General features: G+C 45.4%; 1 protein-coding gene and 1 long non-coding RNA gene across 34 annotated transcripts in view; one reads left to right on the plus strand and one right to left on the minus strand.

Annotated features, from left to right (window-relative positions):
* The window catches only part of MAGI1 (membrane associated guanylate kinase, WW and PDZ domain containing 1), a 678,422-nt gene extending 671,560 nt beyond the window's left edge, over positions 1 to 6,862 (minus strand). For all 33 annotated transcript variants that reach the window (XM_077993285.1, XM_015130467.3, XM_077993281.1 and 30 more), the window contains exon 1: positions 5,932 to 6,862. In XM_077993285.1, the coding sequence (XP_077849411.1) occupies positions 5,932 to 6,244 (313 nt within the window). In that variant the 5' untranslated portion in view covers positions 6,245 to 6,862. The remainder of the gene's footprint in view (positions 1 to 5,931) is intronic.
* Positions 6,863 to 7,164: 302 nt separating this feature from the next.
* On the plus strand, positions 7,165 to 12,915 carry LOC106996873 (uncharacterized). The gene is made up of 4 exons (XR_013414098.1): positions 7,165 to 7,298; positions 8,010 to 8,087; positions 8,431 to 8,545; positions 12,737 to 12,915. It is a non-coding gene; the product is annotated as an uncharacterized LOC106996873 (long non-coding RNA).
* The last annotated feature ends 882 nt before the right edge of the window (positions 12,916 to 13,797 follow it).

Below are 13,797 nucleotides of genomic sequence, written 5' to 3' on the forward strand. Positions count from 1 at the left end.
AGTGCTCTTTTGGCACCAAGAACAAAAACAGATTGATTTTTGAAAATTTAAGTTAAAAAAAAAAGACATAAACACAAAGTACAATTTAAGAGTGAGAGGGCTAAAATTGGATTGTGTTCTGCAACAAAGATCTGATATGCTATTAGCCAAAAAAAAAAAAATAGTACACAGGGACAACGCTGCAAGAAAACGGAGGGAAAGAGTCATTTTTAGGGATGATGACACAGGTCCCACATCAACAACAAAAAAAATCCTCATCATCATGCCTGCTGAACATCTGAAATTCTACATTTAGAGGCTCACTTGTTAAACTTCAGTTAGATTCAACAGGCAGAAAGACTTGAATAGGATTCATTAATCCTTGTCAGTCATTTATAGCCCAGTATAAATTATCAGACACAGAAAGCCAGCTAACTAGAAGATCTGGTGATGAGAAAGTGAAGACCTCTGGATCCTAAACAAGAAGTAAAAGACAAATCGAGAGAAAGGGAGGAAAGATGTTGCCAGTGGCCTAGTTGCACTTACCTTCTAAAACAATGGAATAATCATTCACGCAGCCAACCAATTTTAGTGAGCACCTATTATTTGCTGGGTCTTTTTTAGGCACTGAGAAATACAGCGGTGAACAACAGAGATAAGCTTCTTGTTTTCATGGAACTTCTATTCTCATGGGAGGAGAAACAGACAATAAAGAAGAAACAGGTCCCAGTGCGGTGGCTCACACCTGTAATCCTAACACTTTGGGAGGCCAAGGTTGGCGGATTGCCTGAGCTCAAGAGACCAGCCTGGGCAACATGGCCAAACCCCATCTGTACTAAAATACAAAAAAATTAGCGAGGCATGGTGCTACGTGCCTATAATCCCAGCTACTCGGGAGGCTGAGGCACCAGAATTGCTTGAACCCGGGAGGTGAAGGTTGCAGTTAGCCAAGATCGCATCACACTGCACCCCAGCCTGGGCGACAGAGGGAAACTCCATCTCAAAAAAAAAAAAGAAGATAATATGAGATGGTGTCGAGGTTATGAAGGTACCAAACAGGGTGAGGGAATGGCACTTTACTCAGGGAGCTATCTTTTGTGTGTGTGTGTGTGAGATGGAGGTCTCACTCTGTCACCCAGGCTGGAGTGCAGTGGTACGATCTTGGCTCACTGCAACCTCTACCTCCAGATCTCAAGTGATTCTCCCACTCTGCCTCCCAAGTAGCTGGGACTACGGAAGTTCGCCACCACGCCCAGCTAGTTTATGTATTTTTTGGTAGAGACTTCGCCATGTTGCCCAGGCTGGTCTTAAACTCCTGAGCTCAAGTGATCCACCCACCTTGGCCTCCCAAGGTGCTGGAATTACAGGTGAGTCACCACCAGGGCACTACCTTATAAGTGGTCAGTGGTGTGCGGGGGCCAGTTCACATTGGCTTGGGAATGGCAAGTATATGCGTTTCTTCCCAACTTCAGCTATGCTATAAATCAGGGTCTACCCACTACCAGAACTGGTTGTTAAGCATTTAGCAGTGCACCAGAAGGAGGTCACTGAGGAGAAAGAAGAAAGCCCAGAGACTCATGAGAAACCAAACAACTCTGAAAGACAAGGCCCTGTGTTTTAAAATGAGAGTTATTGTCATAAATTCCAATGAATCAAAACAACACCAAAACAAAAAGCCACACAAAGAACTACATTCAACAATATGTGCTCACAATTTCCCTCAATACAGTGAGGGGAAGGGTCTAGTGGTGGTTTTATTTGGCTTTTAAATTGTATCCCTTTTATTATCTCCATACTGCCATACACACAAAAAAAGTAGAGGGATAGTTATAGTTCCTGGGTAATTTGAAAACCCACAAAATTCACCTGCAAAAATATGTAAGCATGACCTGGAATACACCACTTTGGGAAACTACAATCATACCATTTTAAACCTTTAGAGTCTGGGTGATCCATGGAAACACAGGATTTCATGAGCACAAATAACCTGAAGAGGCGCACCCACTTATTTTTGGCATAGAGAAATTTAGGCTCTAAGAATGTGACTGGCAGAGCTTATTCTAGAACCCAGGTCACGTGCCTCATCTGATGTCATCTTCTCAATTTTGGTCTATACCCTAGTACAGTAGTTCTTAAAACTGAGTGAGCATCAGAATCCCTTGAGGGCTTATTAAAACACCCCATGGATGTTATCCCACCCAACACCAACCCCATCTCCCGCAAAGGTTCTGAATTGGTAGAACTAAGGTGAGGCCCAGCAATATGGATTTTTAACCAGTTCCCAGGTAATACTAATGCCACTGGTCTGATGACCTCACCTGGAGACCTACTGTCCCAGGAATTGGGAGCACAGGCTTTGGAATCAGACACAGCTGAATTGCAGCTCTACTTCTGCCACTGTGGTATGACCCCTGGAAAAGTTATCCAAATTCTCTGAACCTCAGCTTCTAACATCTGAGTCCAGTTGTAAGGATTGAAAAAGAGAATGCCCACGAAGCATCAGCTTGCCAAGCGCCTATTATATTCTAAGACAAGATCTTAATAAATATTAGTGACATCCTATATCCTGTATCACTTTTCCCAAGCATATACTAGAACCACTAAAATTCAAAAGACAAACAAAATCAAAGATTTGCAAAGATGTAGAGCAACTAAAACATTAATAACAGCTTTATTCATAATAGTAAAAAATAGTAAATACTCCAAATGTCCATAAACAAGCAAAAGGACAAACTGGTATGTGTATACAATAGAATATTACTAAACAATAAAAAAAAGAACCAAATGAAGTATACATGCAACAACATGAAACCTCCAAAATATTTTGTTGAATAACAAAAGCCAAACACAAGAGTATATACTGCATTAGTTCATTTTTATGAAGTTTAAGACAAAACTATTCTATGGTAAATCTATGGTGCAGGGGGAGGGGGAAATTAAACGGACAGGAACATGAGAAAAATTTCTGGGGTAATGAAAATGTTCTCTATCTTGATTTGAGTGATTAACCTGAGGGCATACATTTCTTAAAACTCATCAAATTATATACCTAAGATATGCATTTTACTATAGGTAAATGATTCCTGAATACACATAATTATATATAACTTTGTAAAGGCATTTTATGACAAAGGACTGTCTTCTCCATTTAAAATGAACTAACTCCAACCTGGCAGATCCACTGAGTTTGATTCCTGCACAATCTAGTCCTGCCGCAGACAGTTTTGGTCCATGTATCTTTCCAGAGAACTGCCATGAAGTAGAAACAGAATTTTCTCCCACCATGTAGACAGTATCCAAAGTGACCTGCGTCCCTGGGAGTGGCTAACTTGGGATGCAAACAACACAAAAGTAATATTTTTCTTTACCATATACCAAATATGAGCCTACTTGATATGATTTTAAAAGGCATAGTCATGAAGACACATTAAGAGCAATTCTGTCATACAGTCTAAATCATATTCTCAACATGGAAGAGGGAGCAGAAAACTGGTGAAACAGTTTCTAGGGCCATCTTTACTGGTAATGAAGACGTCAGAAGATCCAACTGTGCCTGTGTAATTATTACATGAAATAGTCACTTTCAGATTGTAATGAATTCCAGGCCATTCAGGTTTCCTAGTCAGTATATTTCTATCCCATTACAAGTAGATTCACATACATACATACATACACACACACACACACACACATACACACACACAAACATACACACACACTCGCCCCTGCCGTGAACAATCTGTGCACACAGGGTGAAGAGAGCTAACACTTCGAGACACTACAGTTTCCTTTGAACTCAGAGGTGTCTGATTCCAAACCCACTTGATTATCTCACCAAGGCTTCTTAAACTCCATGATGAGAGAGCCCTAGGACATCACCTCCCAGAAATTTGGCAAGTAGTGGAAGGAAGAGACACAAGCCCATGCAGCATCTTGCACACTGCAAACACTGCAAACCAGCCCCTATTCAGGACCCGTTAGACACTCTGAGACATCCCACTAGTTGGGCAGGCACCCTTGCCTGTCCTTCCTCCACCCTTTCTCCAAAATGGTCCTCAACTGAGACCTGCAGCTGCTCCCATCATAGGCCTTCACACAGTATTTTCTCTACAGCTCTGTCAAGTCAGAATTATCCAGGTTCCTGACACTAAAAACTAGTTTCAGAAATAAATAGCTGCTCAAAATCAATTCAAACATAAATAGCTAATCTTTATGGAGCACTTACTATGCACAGGCACTGTTGGGTGCACTTTCCATGTGTTAGCTTATGCAATACCCACAGGAAAGCCAGTGTGAGGAAGACGCATTGTCAGGCCAGGAAAGGTTTTGAACCTCAAGCAAAACCTGGAGAGATATGCCAGGAATGAGGCACAATGTCTCCCTTTAATGAGCTCACTACCTTGTATGGAAATGAGGACCTAACTCAGTTCACAGTAAGTAAAAAACCACAAGATAGACATTAAAGGAACCAAAAGGAGGAAGAATCTGTTCATCCTAGCAGGATTCTGGAAGGCTTCTTGCAGGAGGTATCCAGGTGGAGAATGAAGTCATAAATGCAAGGAGCTTTCCATAGCTAAGTGTCAGCTCCTCAGCTCCCAAAGCTGCTAAAAGGCCAGGTTAGTCCCCCGCCCCCTCCTCCATTTCATCTGGAACACGCCTGTTTCCAAGAGAGGACCAGCTCAGCCCAGCCCTTCCTTTGACACATTCCTCCAGCTGCTGCCTGTCCTTATGGAAACACATGGGAACTTTTCACCACGTTCAACTTCACCACCTCGTTTGGTGCTTTCACTAGGGAGAACCTGCGTCATGGCACCTGACTGCACAAGGGAGCCCTTTAAGGACCTCAGTTGTTCTCCATTGGGTTGACATGGGGACAGTCCCTTGTCGGTACCAAAGTGAGATGTAAGGGACCTACATCACCAGCAGCCACCAAATGCATCTTTTAAAAGGCCTCTACAGATTTTTGAGAGAGGAATTTGCTTCCACTCCCTTCTCAGGAATCAGCCCCTCCAATCCTGTAGGGTCATCCCCCCACTCCTTCCTCCTCCGTACTTAAGGCTCTGCAACAAGAGCTCAAACCCTCGGTTTTGGCAACTGTGTGACCTTTCGCAAGTCACTTAACCAATGTCAATCCCAGTTTCCTTATCCCTAATATGGGGTATATAATAACAACTCGTTCATAGAACTGTTGTAGTATCGGAGTGAGATAGCGCAAGTAAAGTATTTTACACAGAGCCCGGCATGTAGTAAGCCAACAATGAATACTACCTTCATTTTCATCATCAATAATGACGATGATGGTGGTGATTGCAGGGTAAACTTGGACCCGATTCGAGCTAAAAGCAAACACCCCCTCCCCCTCTCCCCCTAGTCTATGGCTGGGCCACACGGTGGAGACACATGCGTCATCTCGCTGAGGGGTGAATGCAGGCTCTTCTGGCGGCGGGCTCAGGAAAGGCCAGGCAGTCGTGTCCTAGCTCACCTGGAGGGGTCGCGAGGTGAAGCAGATTTTCTGATGGGGGAGGTCCAATAAACTACATACCCTCTCTTTCTGTATACTTTGACTCGTGGCCAAAGAACGCCAGCTGCATCCCTCCCCCAAGGAGCCAGGACAGCGTCCACCATGCCTCTGACTCAGTTCCCCAACTCTCCCTCGGGTGCAGGCGAGACTGCACTGCACTTGGTGGCGGAGATAACAGGTTGGCCAGCCAGGCCTGGGAAACGTCCCCTAGCTACCTTGCGCAAACCCAGCCCCCTCTTCAAACCGCAGGTGGGCAAACAACCCCACAACCTCGCAACAACTTTGTGTATTTCACCGCCACCACAAGGCGCACGGCCTCAACTTCTCTTCACTGTGCTCTGAGGAGGGAAGCGGGAAATCGAGAATGAGGGGCAGCCCACAGACCGCCCTCCTTTTCTCGGGGCGCCCCCCAAAGGCGCGCCCCGCCTTACCTTGTCTGACGGCTTTGAAGGTGACGGCCTCCTTGCAGCTGTCGATGACCCCCAGCACGTCATAGCGGGGCAAGCCGGACACCCGGACCCCCTGCACCTCCAGAAGCAGCTCCCCTTCGCCCAGCTTCGGGCCCTCGCCACCGCGGAGAAGCCCCGCTGCCTCGGCCGCCGCCACCGCTCCGACGTACGGAAACTCCCCGTGCTCCGCGCCTCCCAGCACCGTCACCCCCAGCTCGCCCTGGGGTCCTCGCTTCACGGTGCATTCGTGAACCCTGCTAGTCCAGTGGTTCTTCTTCTGGATCACTTTGGACATGATGAGTTACACCCCTCCTCCAAAAAAAATAAAATAAAACGAGAGACAGGTGCCCCCCACAGCACGAGCCCCCAAGCCTACGCTGGTTCATGGGAGAAACATCTCTCCCCAAATCACAAAACAGGAGAGAGAAACTTGGCAGCCTCGCTCCCCTGCACACGCTCGCGCACTCAAGCCATCATAAAACAAACTTTCTGGGCTTCCCCGCGAGCCCCGCACAGGCGCCCGCGAGCTTTGTTTGCATTCCGGTGCCTCTGGGTCCACGTTCCAGCGCCCGCCCGTGCTCTCCCGGACCAGAGTCCACTCTGCGCCGCTCGGGTTATTTTTTTTTTCCTTCCTTCCTTTCTCTCTTGCCTTTTACAAATGCGGTGCCTCCTCTTTGCCTCCCGCCGGCTCGCCTCTCCTCGCGGGCGGGCTGTTCCTGAGGGTGAAGGAAGCCCTTCCAGCCACTTGCCGGGAGCCCTGAAGACGCGGTGGCTGGGCTGGGGGTGGAGCGGGACGGGAGGTAAGTGCCCGCGGCCCCTTTAAGCAGATACAAAGGCTCGGCTTGTTTTGTTACAGTTCATTCTATTCCGCGCCGCGGAGCGCAGCGGCCGGCGACAGGAGACGCGCGCGCATGCGTCCCGCGGCCGCCAGCCGGCCGGCCCACCCCTCCCCTCCTCCCCAAAGGGAGAGATTCCAATGTGCTTCCCGATGGGTCCTAAAACCGACCTGCCGGGAGAAGCCAACTCCCCCCAAACCTTCATGAACCCCTCTCCTCCCTCCTTTTCTTTCAGTGCCCTGGACTCCGCGGATTCCTTTGGGACTGGGGGGCTGCGCACGTGTTTTACTCCAACTGTTTGCAACTTTTGAAACCCGGGCAATATGGCTTTGGCATTTGAAAAACATTTCAAACAGGTGGGGGTTGGGGAGGCTGCCACACTCACCCTGGCGCTCACACTCACGCACACGCGCACGCACTCGCGCCGGCCCTAAGCCTCCTAACCGCCCTCGGCCAGTGGCTGGCCAGGCTGTCGGTCACCCAGCCCAGCTGGTTCGCCGTCCCCCGCCGCAGGTCCCACTGAAACCCCTGAGACCCTCCCCGGGGCGCTCGCCGCCTCCCCGCCTGTCCTGCGCTCGCGGGTTCGGGTCCTGGCTCGGGGTCTGCCAGGGTCTCTGCGACCCGGGGGAGAGGGACGGTGGGATCCCCCGGTCCCCCGGTCCCGCAACTGGGATCCCTGTGCGGGTCACACGCGCCCGCACACACTCCCGCATCCTTAAACTTTGAGACCAACTTTTTAGGACACGGGAAACTACAGGCGAGAGAGAAGCCATGGGGTAGTGTGGGTTCAGGTCTTCAACCAAAAAAGTGATCCCTCTAGCTTTTCAACTGTCCTTCCAGCAGAGACTGCTGGACCCAGTCATCTGCCCCGGCCTCAAGTTCCTCGCAGAGCCTGGAAGCCTGCGGACCTACTCCGGGGCCGGGAGATAAGGATCCCCGCCGGGCGTGGACGTGCCCTGCGTCCTGGCGCCCGCGGGGGTGTGGGCGCGGCGGCCACCTCTCGGAATTCGCAGCCCGGGGGTAGCTGCGGCCTCCGGAGGTCGCCCGGGGTGCGGGTGGAGTGACTTCTGTCCCGGCGAGGTGGCGTACAGAAAAGACTCCCGTACCACAGAAAGGCTGCCCTTCCCAAATACTTCTCAAATCGGCCTGCTCGGTAGTCTCCCCAGCAGTTTTTTTTTTTTTCCTCTTTAGTGATGTATAATTTTTGTTCATCTTTGGTCGCAGGAGAGAGTCCAAGAAATGAGGCGGGTACGTTGAAACGATGGAGAAAGGATGGAATGCCACAGTGGTCGAGATTAAGAGGTAGGCTTAGGGGTCCACTTGTGTGACCTTGAGCAAACTTGGTGACCTCCGCGCCTCCGTTTCTCGCTGATCAAATAAGTAGAACAAGACCTCACAGGGTTGTTGGAAGTATTAAATGGGAAAACACTTATAAAGGGGCATATAATAAAAACTCATTATATTATTAATAGTAGTATTACTATTTGGGAAGAGAATTAGGAAATCATTTGGGGATTCAAGTTAGGTAGTATGATCATTTATCCTCTCCTTTCTAGAACCTAAAAAATATGGGCATACTTTGTGTGTTTGTTTTTTGGTTTTGTTGTTATTGTTGTTAGAGATATGGTCTTGCTTTGTCCCCAAGCTGGAGTGCAGTAGCTCGACTAGCTGATTGTAACCTCAAACTTCTGGACTCAAGCAATCCTACCACCTCAGTCTCCTGAGTATCTGGAATTACAGGCATACACCACCATGCCCAGGTAGTTTTTTATTTTTTTAATTTTTTGTAGACATGGGAGGGTCTCCCTATGTTAGTTGCCCAGGCTGGTCCCAAACTCCTGGACTCAAGCCACCTCCTGCCTCTGCTTCCCAAAGTGCTGGGGTTATAGATGTGAGCCACCACACCCGGTTTAGGCATACGTTTAAACATCCTTTTAAAGCATTGTTTGTAGGGTGCATTCTAAGCTAATAAAAATAAGGAGGGATATTGATGCTTCTCTCTTGGGATATCCAGAACTGAAAATCCCATTGCATTATTGTGCTTCTGAAAAAAGGAGGTGACCAATTTTTCATGGCTTTGCTTGGTGAGAGGAACTTCGTCTCCAGCTTTTTTTCAGAAGCAATCTAAGTCAATATGAACAGCACTTCAAAACATAAATTCTCAAATCCAAACACAGATCCAGCCAATCAGAATCTCAAGGAAGGGCTAAGTCATTTGGACTTTTAAGGTTCCCCTTATGTGGTGTTGGTACACAATGCTGAGCACCATGGGTTTATTATCTTGATTCCAAAGCATTGTTTGGGCCCCAGACCTTTTTGTCAAATAAACCTGTGATCCACATCTCTGTGTAAAATAAAAACTCAAGGAGGGCAGGACATTTTGACAGTTTGGTTTACTGATGTATTATTCCCAGTTCCTAGAATGGTGCCCAGTACTAGTAAATGCTCAAATATTTGTCAAATGACTCCACAAAAACGTATGTTTTTACTTTCCATGTTATTGGGGAGTCACAGATTCCCCTGCAAATCATTAGTAAGCTTAGTAAGCTTAACCTTGTGCGTTTCCCCACTGTGCCACTTCATATTCTAGTAAAGTGTAAGTGTTTGCTAAGAATACCCACAACCAACCTTAAATTAGGAGTCCCCTACCTCTCCACTCAAGGGGAGTCCAAGGGCTGGACAAGACCAGGCGTTTTGTGATTCTTCCCAATGCAACAACATCCCCCTCTTGCCAGGATTCCAGGTGTCCCCACAGCAGCTGAGAAAGGAAAGAACATGGAATTTAGCATACGTCAGGTTTTAGATGTGGAAAAGCCCCAAGAGAAGAAATAGTACCTGTGGGCACAGAGGGCAATATGGAGAGAATAGATATTATTCTAATCCAGGAAAATGAAAAATAATTTGAACCTTCAAAGTAGCCAAGGCTGCCAGTTTCCAGGATGCTCCCTCTGCATCTTCCTGGCTGCTGTTTCACCTGGTCTAGTTCCTGTGTCCCAGACTGGAGAGCTTCAAGGCAGAGATCATCTCTCTCTCTCCTATCCAACTTTTGAAACCTCAGTACCAAAAACCATGAACCATGCCTTGTGTGGAGTGTGTACCATACACAGTTGTTGAATAAATGGATAAAGTATGATATGAAATTGTGTAATATGTGACCTTTGATCCAAAGCCAATTTAGATTTGGTGGCCAGAACAGGGGTATTTATATTAGGTTGGTGCAAGAGTAATTGCAGGTTTTGCCATTACTTTCAATGGAAAGAGCTTGTAGTCATGTCATTGTGAAGTAGATTTTTCCTGAATAGATCTAAGATCCTAGTGTTCTGACTTATCTCACTTTAGCTATGAATTTGGCAATACATTCTGATGGGAGAAATACTGCTATAAAATACCTAACTTTCAAGCTTACCGTGTATGTCAGCATAGTGATGTGAGTTGGGTTTTTTGGGTTTGTTTGGTTTTTGTTTGTTTGTTTTTGAGACAAACTCTCACTCTCTCGCCCAGGCTGGAATGCAGTGGTACCGTCTAGGCTCACTGCAACCTCCGCCTCCTGGGTTTAAGTGATTCTCATGCCTCAACCTCCCAAGTAGCTGGGATTACAGGAGCGCACCACCATGCCCAGCTAATTTTTGTTTTTTAGTAGAGACAGGGTTTTGTCATGTTGGCCAGGCTGGTCTCGAACTCCTGACCTCAGGTGATCTGCCTACTTCGGCCTCCCAAAGTGTTCGGATCACAGGCATGAGCCATGGCGCCCAACTGATGTGAGTTATTTTATGCAATCACCACAACTGTGTAAGGTAGGAACTATCAGGAATGACCTTGATTTTCTAACTGAGGAAAATGAAGCTAAGAAAGTGAAGAAACTTGCCCCAGAGCTTAAAAGTAACAAAACCAGGAAGTGAACCTGGAGGCATGACCCAAAACCCATGCTCCCAACCACTGTAGTCTAAGAGGATAGCATGTGGCCATTTAGCATATTTGGGTGACAGCATGCTCTGGACTCTTGAATCTGCTATATAGTGTGTACACAGTAATTAAGTCCCCCTCCTTTCTGTCTCTTCACTTTAATCTAAAGGATACAGTGTTTCACTCCAGAACTCAATCTCCCATTCTCCATCTGTGGGCTCTGAAGATTCAAATAATTCAGGAATGTAAAGAGAATGAATTTGCAAACATTTCTACAGCGTTCAGGCTGCAGTACAGGTGACATGCCAAACAGCCTTATATTATTACATAAGCATTTCAACAATGAACTCCTAATACAGAGGGTAGATTCAGCTGAGAAATAAACTGTAACACAATAAACTCTAGACAAATTAAGGTCTTATTTGTATGTAGCTAGTTCTACTAGGGGGAAGAAAAAAAACCATGAATATGAAATGTGCATTTCTTTTCCTTCTCCCAAATATATTTCTTTCTAAAGTTTTCCAGTTGTGATTAAAGAAATGTGTCATTGCAGTTTAAAGTGGTAATTTTTCTTAATCTCCTTTTTCTGAAAACATGAGGATGGGAAATAAGTTGGTCAGTTGCAGGGGCAAAGGAGGACATATAAATTGGTTATTTTTTAATTTCTGAAGAAAGCTGTCAGGAGGCATACATTAGAGGTGTCAATATAAATAGATTGTATATGGTAGGGTAACTGACTCCAAACAGGTAACTTAGAGCAGAAGACCAGTAGGGGAGATTGAAGCCATTAGGACAGATAGATGGCAAAGGGCAGTGAGGGCCATGTTCCTAGTCATCTCATGGAGGGCATTTATGGCTCACTCGATAACTTGTTCTTTTCTTTGCCAGGGAGGCAGATGGGTAGTTTCCTCTGACCATAGTATTCTTCCCTTCAGTACTTTCAACCGAGCAAGAAAAAATAAAATGTTGTCCTTTGGCAAACCAAGGTGGATGATCACTTGAACTTAGCCTAGGCAACCTGGTGAAACCCCATCTCTATAACACATACGAAAAATGTGCCAAGTGTGGTGAGATCCACCTGTGGTCCCAGCTACTCAGGAAGCTAAGGAAGGAGGATTGCTTGAGCCCAGAAAATCAAGGCTGCCATGAGCTATCATCGCACCACTGTACTCCAGCCTGGGCAACAGAGCAGGACCGTGTCTCAAAAAATAAAAATAAAAAATAAAATAAGGCTGGGTGCAATGGCTCACACCTGTAATCCCAGCACTTCGGGAGGCCAAGACAGGCAAATCACTTGAGCTCAGGAGTTCAAGACCAGCCTGGCCAACATGGTGAAACCCCATCTCTACTAAAAATACAAAAATTAGCCAGGCGTGGTGGCACACACCTGTAATCCCAGCTACTAGGGAGGCTGAGGCAAGAGAATCGCTTGAGCCCAGGAGGTAGAGGTTACAGTGAGCGAAGATCATGCCACTGCACTCCAGCCTGGGTGACAGAGCAAGACTCCATTTCAAAAAATAAATAAATAAATACATAAATAAGTAAATAAAATATTAAATTGTGTGACAATTGTGTGACCATTCAAGATATCATATATGAACTATTATTTTAATAGTCCAGGAAGTAACTCCAGGAAGGATTTTAATCCTGGTTAATGTTCTGTTTCACTTATGTGCAAAAAAAAAAAAAAAAAATGAATAAGGGGAACTGGAATATTTGGTTAGACTTTTGGTCTGAGGAACCAAGGGAAATCAAAAAGTGTATCACGAGTATCTCTCCTAAAATTTCCCAAATGGTTCAGCTATGTAAAATACTAAGTATCTCAAAGTAGCCTATCGTCCTCCATAATTCCACTGAAACTATACCTCATGGTTTACTAATTTCCTTGAGAACAGGAAGCTCTCCTTTTCTCAAGAACAGATGTGTATACCTCTTTTATATTGTCTCCCATCAACTCTGTCAAAATATGGTAATTAGAACATGGCTTACTCTCTAATATTTCTTTTCTTCCTCTTTTTTTTTTTTTTTTTTTTTTTTTTTTGAGACAGGATCTCATTCTGTTGCCCAGATTGGAATGCGAGATCACAGCTGACTGCAGCCTCCACCTCCCAGGCTCAAGTGATCCTCCCATCTCAGCCTCCTGAGTAGCTGGGACTACAAGTATGAGCCACTGCACCCAACCTTCCTCTTCTTTATTGTATATCTTTAGCAATTTGCTGTACCAAAATAGAACTGAGAGGGAGAAAAAGGAAAATATACATTGAAACTAAGGGTAAAATGCCCATATTTTTAAAAATACCATACTAATATAAATTTTTGCAAGAAATTTTTAAAACAGATAAGTAAATAGGCACATTAAGTTAAATCATCTGTAATCTTACCATCAATAATTAACCAGTTCGTATATTTGGGTGAATCTTGTACTGGACCTACATAAACCTGCATTTATTACTTTCAATAATCGAATAATATTTTTTCCCTGAATGTTTCCAAATTTATTTAATGAATAGTCCATTGATGATCATTCAGGATTCTGAAGAAAGCTAAAATAACAATTTGTATTAGGATGTTTTTGATTGTCAGGGACAGAAACCCAGTTGAACTACCTTAAGCAAAAAATGAAATATATTCCTCCATGTAATTGGCAAGACCAGGGGTGAAACTAGTTTTCAATGTCTGGATGAAGAGGTTCAATTGACATCCTCAGCTTTCTCTCTCTCTCTGTATCTTGATTCTCCTTTGCTGTCTGTTGCCCTCATACTCTCCCACTATATACAGATGGGTCTTCTCCAGCCAACCAGGAAAGATAGTTAGCTACAAGCAGCCTACGTGATCCAGGTTTAGCAATCCCAGCCAAAAGGAGATTTTCACTAACAGGAGGGAAACGGAATAGAGAAACTTCGGTCTCTAATAAAGCAGTTTCGGTTGTTGAGGGTAGAAGTAGAGTCTGCCTACTTTGCAGTGGCTTTCACAATAACACAAGTGATTCAAACACCTCATCAGCTGCCTAATCAAGCCTGGCAGAGTGTATGTAGACTCGGGGCTTCTTAGGGAAACTTCATCGCGGTGGGTTCCTTTGCAGACTCTTTTTTTTTTTTTTTTTTTTTTG

The sequence above is a fragment of the Macaca mulatta genome, chromosome 2, assembly GCF_049350105.2.
Source record: "Macaca mulatta isolate MMU2019108-1 chromosome 2, T2T-MMU8v2.0, whole genome shotgun sequence".
NCBI lineage: Eukaryota > Metazoa > Chordata > Mammalia > Primates > Cercopithecidae > Macaca > Macaca mulatta.